Source organism: Meleagris gallopavo, unplaced genomic scaffold, assembly GCF_000146605.3.
Source record: "Meleagris gallopavo isolate NT-WF06-2002-E0010 breed Aviagen turkey brand Nicholas breeding stock unplaced genomic scaffold, Turkey_5.1 ChrUn_random_7180001948711, whole genome shotgun sequence".
In the NCBI taxonomy this organism is placed as follows: Eukaryota; Metazoa; Chordata; class Aves; order Galliformes; family Phasianidae; genus Meleagris; species Meleagris gallopavo.
In genome coordinates, this window is record NW_011210363.1 from 120 (window position 1) to 9,124 (window position 9,005).

General features: G+C 43.3%; 1 protein-coding gene across 1 annotated transcript; it reads left to right on the forward strand.

Annotated features, from left to right (window-relative positions):
• Nucleotides 1-963: 963 nt before the first annotated feature.
• On the forward strand, nucleotides 964-8,999 carry ENC1 (ectodermal-neural cortex 1). Its single transcript, XM_010727832.2, has 2 exons — nucleotides 964-2,798; nucleotides 6,011-8,999. Exon 1 carries the CDS (start codon nucleotides 1,000-1,002, stop codon nucleotides 2,767-2,769), a length of 1,770 nt encoding a protein of 589 aa, XP_010726134.1. The 5' UTR covers nucleotides 964-999; the 3' UTR covers nucleotides 2,770-2,798; nucleotides 6,011-8,999.
• Nucleotides 9,000-9,005: the final 6 nt, after the last annotated feature.

The following is a 9,005-nucleotide window of genomic DNA, read 5'->3' on the forward strand; positions in this document are numbered from 1 at the left end:
CTGTTCGTTGCCTGGGAGAAGAGGCCAAACCCCTCTTCACCCCAGCCTCCCTTCAGGAAGTTGTAGAGTGCATATGTAGACCTGCATATCATGGCAGATAACAGGAACATTCACCTGATAAGAACTGAGAAGCACTGTGTTTATCAGGAATAAAGCAGTATAGGATATTTCTCTTGTTTTGTCTCCTCCACAAAAGCAGTCAGTAGCAGTCTATGGCTTGTGCTCTGAGTACCTGCCTCTCGAGATAGCCACAGCATGGTGATGCCTTGATGACTTCAGCTGGTAGTGAAAACATCTTTCTGCTGACTCTGCCTATTGTGTGTGCTGTATCACTGCAGCAGGCAGCCGCTGGCAGAGTTCAAGATGTAATCTATGAAATTCAGTTGTAGTATTTTTTAAAGATTTTGCAAGTCTAAACTTATGATCCTTGTTAAGTTTTCCTTTTAAGGTTCCCCTTTTCATTCTCTGCTGTTGCATATGGAATTGTTGTAACAAAGCGAAGCTTCCTAATGGGATTAGTAGTTTTTTGTTCATCAGGCCGCTTTTGACATTCCTTAGGCATTCTGTCTGGTAGCTCTTCCTGCTATGATTCAGTACAGGAGAATGTTTCAAGCATGTGCATATGTACATATGTAATGAATCAGCTGGTCTGGATTGGGGAAGGGTGAGAAAATCAGCCCTGGTTCCTTTTCTTTCTCCTACGACTTACTTGCCTACTGTATTGCTGTGGAAGTTGGAAATCAGGTTTCCCAAGATAAACCTGCTCTTGGGCAACAAATTTAGAGTATGTAATTTATGAAACTCATCTTATAAAAAATAAACACATTCCAGAGGTACACGCAATTCTCTGTCCAGTCATCTACAAATTAAGTTGTCGTTTTTTTTCCCCTCATCTTATACTGAGTAATAGATATACTTCTTGTTACGTGAAAAGAAAATGAGTTAAACTCTCATTAATCTCATTAATTTTTTTCTCTCTGTTTGTAGGTGTGGAAGAAAATGTCAGTCAGCATGCATGAAAATCGCAAATCTAGGGCCAGTACTGGCTCCATAAACATATACTTATTCCACAAGTCATCCTATGCTGATAGTGTCCTGACTCACTTGAATCTTCTGCGTCAGCAGCGTCTCTTTACAGATGTTCTTCTCCATGCTGGGAACAGGTCATTCCCCTGCCACAGAGCTGTCCTGGCTGCCTGCAGCCGCTATTTTGAAGCAATGTTCAGTGGAGGACTGAAAGAGAGCCAGGACAGCGAAGTCAACTTCCATAACTCCATTCACCCAGAAGTCTTGGAGCTGCTTCTGGACTATGCATATTCCTCCAGGGTTATCATCAATGAGGAGAATGCAGAGTCGCTGCTGGAGGCTGGTGACATGCTGGAGTTCCAGGACATCAGGGATGCTTGTGCAGAGTTTCTGGAGAAAAACCTTCATCCTACCAACTGTCTTGGCATGCTGCTGCTGTCAGATGCTCACCAGTGCACCAAGCTTTATGAGCTCTCTTGGAGGATGTGCCTTAGCAACTTCCAGAGTATCAGTAAAAGTGAAGACTTCCTCCAGCTGCCGAAAGACATGGTAGTGCAGCTCCTTTCCAGTGAAGAATTAGAAACCGAAGATGAAAGGCTCGTGTATGAATCAGCTATGAACTGGGTCAACTATGACTTGAGTAAGCGTCACTGTTACCTGCCTGAGCTACTTCAGACAGTGAGACTGGCCCTCTTGCCAGCCATATACCTGATGGAGAACGTGGCAATGGAAGAACTTATCACCAAGCAAAGGAAAAGCAAAGAGATAGTAGAAGAATCGATACGATGCAAGTTAAAGATCCTACAGAATGATGGAGTGGTCACTAGTTTGTGTGCCAGACCCCGCAAAACCGGCCATTCACTTTTTCTTCTAGGTGGCCAGACTTTCATGTGTGACAAGCTGTACCTGGTGGACCAAAAGGCAAAGGAGATCATTCCGAAGGCTGACATACCGAGTCCGCGGAAAGAGTTCAGTGCTTGTGCCATAGGCTGCAAAGTGTATATCACTGGGGGACGAGGGTCAGAAAACGGAGTCTCCAAAGATGTGTGGGTGTATGACACCCTTCATGAGGAGTGGTCAAAGGCTGCTCCCATGCTGGTGGCTCGCTTTGGCCATGGCTCTGCTGAGCTGAAGCACTGTCTGTATGTGGTAGGAGGACACACTGCAGCAACTGGATGCCTCCCAGCTTCCCCTTCAGTATCCTTAAAGCAAGTAGAACAATACGATCCTGTGACCAACAAATGGACCATGGTTGCCCCGCTGCGAGAGGGAGTAAGCAATGCAGCTGTGGTCAGCGCAAAGCTGAAGCTGTTTGCTTTCGGAGGGACCAGTGTCAGCCACGACAAGCTGCCCAAAGTTCAGTGCTACGATCAGTGTGAGAACAGATGGACGGTACCAGCAACCTGCCCCCAGCCTTGGCGCTACACTGCTGCAGCTGTCCTGGGTAACCAGATTTTTATTATGGGTGGAGATACGGAATTCTCTGCGTGCTCTGCTTACAAATTCAACAGTGAGACATACCAGTGGACTAAGGTGGGAGATGTGACAGCCAAGCGGATGAGCTGCCACGCAGTGGCATCTGGAAACAAGCTGTATGTTGTTGGAGGCTACTTTGGCATTCAGAGATGCAAAACGTTGGACTGCTACGATCCCACTTTGGACGTATGGAACAGCATAACAACTGTGCCATACTCGCTGATTCCCACAGCATTTGTCAGCACATGGAAGCACCTCCCCTCGTAATTGTGTGTGTTGCAATTAGAAAATATCAGGTAAGAAACAGCACCTTTGAATTCCACCATTAAAATGCTTTTCACACAGGTTCCAATCTCCGCTCTGGGGGGGTAAGTATGTGCAGTCCAGTGGTGCAGCCGGAGCAATAAGGTATGTGCGACTGGCCAGAAACCAAACTGTGACAAAGCAGGTGCTTCAGGTGGTTTGCCATGCTCCCTGCGTCCAGTTCTCCTCACAGGACCTCTTGCTGCATGATTTACGTGTTGGAAAATATTATTTTTCTGGGCCCTATCCTCGTGGGGCTATGCAGATGATATTTTTGAAACTGAATCCTGCTCTGCTTTTATATGCTAAGAGCATGCTAAACAAAAGATCGGAGCTGTTCTCCTGACTGTATGGGTCACTATGTACATCTAGTAGTAGGGCTGTGAATTCTGATCTGAAGCATTAATTCAGTTGCACTTCCAGGCAGGCTGCCTGCTTTCCTCTTTTGGGAAACTTGATGTCTTATGTCTGTGAGAAGTGTTTTACAAGGATTTCACATGAAATTTGCAGTCTCACCTAGACAGGAAGGCTGCACCTACCTGGACTAAGGTTGATTTTCTCCCAATAACACACTTTGAAATACAGATTTTTTTTTTTTCTAAATAGTTACAGACATATATGTTGGACAGCATACAGTGTTAGGAAGACATATAATTAATATTGCTGGCTGAAATAATTACCTGTCTATAGCCCTTAGTGTTCCAATACAATGTAATTACACATAATGGGACAAGCTCTTACAGATGCAACTTCAGCATTGTATCTTCTTCCAAGCAAGTCTTAGTCTGGCCTCCCTGTTGGGATGTTGTGACCTTCCAGTTTTTAGAAGGAGGGGAGAAAACATTCATTAAAAAATAAAATCTGGGTAGATATACATTGCCAATATTTCCCCAAACTGTTTTTGTTGTTGTTGTTGTTGTTGTTCTAGACTACTATTGTTTCAACCATTTCTAGCTTTCCCTAGTTTTTATCTTTCCAAGAGTTACATCACATAAAGCAAGTTGCTGACATTTTCCAGAACTGTCACTCTGTCTGTTTTGCAACAAATCTGGCAGACTCCCATTAGTTCTGTTTTGCTCTTTCCCCGCCTGAGACATCAGGACAGAATCGCCATTACCACCAGCCAGCTGAAGGAACATAGTGGTTTGCTTAATCCTAAAAAATCTGTGCTCCAGGAGTGGCAACTTCTTTTTTGGATTTGAACTGTGTGTGTAATGTAACAATGAAGGCAGGAAGGCTGGAAGGAACCAGGGAAATAAATGCAGCTGAAGTAATGACATGAGCTTCGCATTTGTGTCTTAGTTCCCCAGAAGTCCAGACTAAGGTGGGTTCTCCAGAAGATAGAAAGAACATTGTGTTTGAAAACTCCCAGGGTCCTGCTGTTTGGGACCCTGATGGAGAGCAGGAGGGAAGCTTCGTTTCTGCAAAATGGCATTCCCCCTCACTGGTGAAACATCTTTACATCTTTGGTCAATTTCTATTATTACTCACTTTCAGCGCTTCTCACTGTTACCAGAACAGTAGTATTGAATGCCCGGACTGAGGTCTGTGCCAAGAAAAATATTGACATTCTTCTGAGACTGACTTAATTGTTCTAACTTTTGCAGCACCTGAGACAGCATGTTTTATTTTGAAAGGTCATCCTCAGAATATAGAGGTGCAAAAGCTTTCATTTGCTTTGCAGTATCTTGTTAAAACCATTACTTTAGCTGCACTGACAAACAAGATAACTGGATGAACACAGCCACAGACTGAAAGTCTCTGATTTTTGTGTGCTTATCCAGCAAGTGCGTTTTTTTCCCCATTGACTCCTGCTGCTTTGTCCGTGGGTGGGAGGGACAAAAAGGAAATTACTTCTGATTACCCTCTGTTTTCATGGCGCTGTGTGGCCCCAGTCTGACAGCTTTTAGGAAGACTTTAGGCTGCTTTGTCCCCTTCCTCTAACTTGGGGCTTTTGAGTAAGTTGGAAATATATATTTTTTTTCTCTCTGGTTTTGAATCATTTATATACTTTTTTTTGAAGTTCATCCTGTAACGGGGAAGATTGTTTTGGCTTCAGAGCTAATTTGTGTGTTCTTCAGTGGGAAGAATGACGTGCTGCCCCAAGGAATGTCTAGAAAACACTAATCAACACAAAGAGCAGAAGCTTTTTTGGATGTAATGAAGATAGCCTGTTTGAAGCCCACAGTTGCAAAAAAGGCACGATTCTTTGGGCTGTTATATGGGCTATTGCGTTTCCAGTGCGTCCCCCTGTTGTACTTAGATGTTACAGCTTGAGAAATACGTGTTACCTTCAAGCGAACTGAGTTCACTGCAGCTCTTTGGCATTGTAATGATTTGGGTTTGACTCTGAAAATGCTAGCAGTGCTGTCAGAAATGACTACTAACAAGCTGATGATGGTCTGGGAGTTAGCATTTTAATGCAGCTTCAAAGTGAAAATAGAGAGCACAATCTCAGGATCCAAAGGCTGAATTTTTCATTGAATAATCAGTTTTTATAAAAGACTCCAGGATGGAATTATTGATGCATGGTGCACTGCTGTGTAAAAAGGAATGAAGCAGGTTTCTGCTCTAATGAATAGCAGAGATGTTTTAAGTAAGGGGATTAATATGTCCTTTTCTATACCATGAATAAATTCAATTGAGAGTTCTTCATAGTGAATGGAAGCATTGGGGTGAAACGCCTTCACCTCCCTGTTTGCATTACTCCTGCCAGGTTTGCTGCGAGCCAGGGACAGAAGGAACTGTTCAGTTGGGCTTCTGTGGGAGAGAAGTTGCACAAACTTTGCTTAAAAGAAATCCATGGGCATGCAGGGGAACAGAGAAATGGTTAAGGTATGCAGAATGCAGAGCCCATCATGTTAAGCTGTGTTGGGCCAGTTTGAGCTTTCAAATGATTGGATTTATAACTGAAAATTTAGCTGACCCCTTTCTGTGGCTGAGTGGAATGGTTTATTGAGCAGGGCTAGCAAGACAAATCTGACCCTTAGTAATTATGTTCATGGCTGGTTTATTTATCAGTAGTTGAAACTGTAAGGTGGCAGGGGGTGGGAAAGTGCATCAACTGGATTGTGTCCTAAGCCTAGCTGTTAGATTTTCTTTGACATCTAACGAAAATCTTATGGTACCTTGTCTCTGCAAAGCTTTTTAAGCCTTTTCTCTCTCTCCTTCTTTATTTTATTTTTTTTTCTTCCCATGCTTTTAGTTTATTCCACTGTTTGGAGAAGAGAATTGGAACCTTGGATCTGGATAAGTGGTTTTAATGAAGAAAAATCATTCAGCATCTCTTACATTTGAAGAAAATCATCCGCACCTTGTAAATTATCTAAACCAGAGATGAAGGAATGGGAGGAAAAAACTGTCTTCTGGACTTCAGCACATGGTTTAAATACAAATGAATGAACCTATTATCTAGTCCTTGTGCTATTAATTGTGGATTAATGCCGATATTAATCAGTCCTTCAAAAGAGAGAAAGAACAGACAAGACTTCTCTGAGCAATGCAGCACACAGCTCTCAATTTTTGTGGACTCTGCTGTTTGTATGAGAAATTTGAAATGGTTGTCACTAATCTTTGTGATGACTTGAAGTGTCAGTGCCAGCTGCAGGGTAGCAGGCTGGGTCAGAAGCAGCAGGGTGAAGGGAGCTGTGCTTCTGAAGAACTCTGCATGCCAGAGGTGTTTGTCTGTGGGCAGTGCCTACAGCATCTGGACCTGCAGTGAATGACCTCCTGCTGGAGGAGGAAGAGCACAGTGGCAAAATCTTCTTGCAACAGTGGGGAGCAAAAGTGGCACCCCCAAATGCTTCTTGTTCCCTTTCCTCCCTGTATTTATAAGTAACCTAGACTGTCCTATTCTTGTTACGTTACTTGTTGTAGATACAGTTATTTATTGTTCTGTGCTTGCATGCTGAAACAATGCCTGCAATTGTCTTCATGTTGTAAGGGCTTGTGTGAATTGTTGTATGTTTTGCACATTTTGTGATTGCTGACTTGCTCTGCTGCACAAAGAAAGAAAACTGTTGGGTAATGGTGGGAGGGAGGGGGTGGCTTCTCGGTCAGAAACGGAAGGATTAAAAAGGAAAATCTTAAATTACACACTTACTAAAGGGAGAAGCCATGGAAGTCACTTTCTCAGGCCACCAACTCCCCAGGTTGCATGTGGTGCATCTTGTAGATGGTGTCCTTGCTACATTTCATTTGCTGGTCATGCCTTTCAATTTCTTATCTGGAAATAGCCAAAACCATGTGCAGCTCTCTCTTTGTGCAGCTCCCTGATTGCAATGCAAATACTGTGGAATAGCTTCTGGATACCAAGCCCAGATGAAGTCATTGTCCAAAGTTATTTATTTATTTATTGGATTGGAGAAGGGGATACCTACAATTCAGCCACATTGACCCTAGTGAGTGGAGTGCGGCTGATTCAGGAATAAAAGCAAAAAACCTCAAGATATGTTAGAGATGAAGTCTTAAATGCAAGAGCAGCAATTTTGCACTGACCGGATTGCCTCATCCATCTGGATTTCAGATGATCATCTAAGCGGGCAAGAATCAAAGACCCAAGTGCTCTAGCAAATTCTCATGGGGATAGAAAATGAATTTCAAAGCTCCTAGTCCTAAAAATAACACTGAGACTGTTCTGCCTTTTCTCTTCCATTGCCAGGTATGTATATAAACGCTTGGTTGCTCAGAGTGTCTGATACAGCCCTGAGAACCCAATCTTTTAATTTTTTAAAGAAATTTGTTTCTTATCCGTCTGGTCTTGAGACAGATATGAAGCTACTCTTTTCTTTCTGGATTTCAGAAGCTTATTTTTCACAGGTGCTTTCTTTGCCGGATTCTATTACAAAGCATGTATTGTATTGTGTTTTTCCCTAAATGTTTCTGGAGCCCAATTTGACTGGCACATTCAGTAACATGGTTGGTGTGTGCTGCAGTATAAGTAAACAGCTGCATGCGTGCATGCAAAAGAAAAATAGTCACATTGGTGATGCTTGCCTTTCTGTGTGGCTGTGGTGTAGCTGTAGTTGTGAAAACTGTCAACTGAAAGTATTTACACTGGTCACTGGAAATTTCTCTGTGCTGCCTTATATTTGACTTGCTGTTTGGAATAGACCTTTACATTTCAGAAATAGAATACTTGGAGTTCTGTGAATACTCAGACAACGTTGATTAGCAAAGACATTAGCAGCTTATTTTAAGGATAAAGCCCAGCTAGGTGCAAACAGTTACAGTTATTCTAGTTTAACTGATTTATTGAAATGCTAGATTAACAAAGTGTTTAAACCCACAGCATTCCCTCTGCCCCACATCAGCTCCTTTCTACTAGGTGGCTTTGAGCAATAGAAAAACATCTTAGGTAGGATAGATCTCCTCTCCACATCCCTTTGCATGCACAGGATGCCCTGCTGCCGGCTTGAGCCACTGGTGCTTTGCATCTCAGGGGTTGTGGGCACCAAACAAGCTCTCATGTTGGACAGCTGTGTTTTGCATGTCTTCTCCCAGGTGCTACTGGTGGTGCAAAGCATGGGGAAGTGAGGATCCAGGGCCCCTCCCTTCAATCAGGGCATCCAGATTAGAGACCTGTTCTCCCTGTCAAACTGATGAGAATTCAGGTGCGAAGCCTCTCTGCAACTTGCTACTCAGTTTACGTCACAAATCTGCTCTGTGGCACTATGTGGCTTCCAAAAAACAAATAAGCTTCTGCAGTGGTTTCCAAGGTCTACTTTCCTGCCCTTTCTATTAACTCCTGTGGGTAGGCTGGAGGAAGCTGGAGTTGGGGTGGGCTTCAGGCTCTGGAGGGAAGGCACTGGGCTCTTGCTTGAAGCTGTTGTGGGAATCCCGGTGGCATGCTTGGCCATTCCAGTCCTGTGCACAGCCTGTGCTTTGAAGTGAAGGCAGTTCACAGCAGAGTGCACACAAAACCCTTGGCAAAAGACGAGAAGGTTCCTCTTATTCTGCGGGCTGGTTGCTGTAGAAACATGTAACAAAGGACAGCCTTCCTCTCTTGGTATAAATGTGCAGCCCCTTTTCTCTAGGTCTGACACCTGTCTGAATAAGAGTGATTCGAGCAGAATAATATTCTCTTTCCTGGCTGTTGAAGAAATGTGGTTCATGTACTAAAAGGAAACTGTACAAGTGAAGAAGAAAAATGTCTATAGTGTGTCTTTTTGTTTGCTACTACATTTTAAGGTTTTGTAAAA

What these genes read in the sequence shown, in the direction of transcription:
- ENC1 (XM_010727832.2), top strand. Translation starts at nt 1,000, where the DNA reads ATGTCAGTCAGCATGCATGAAAATCGCAAATCTAGGGCCAGTACTGGC.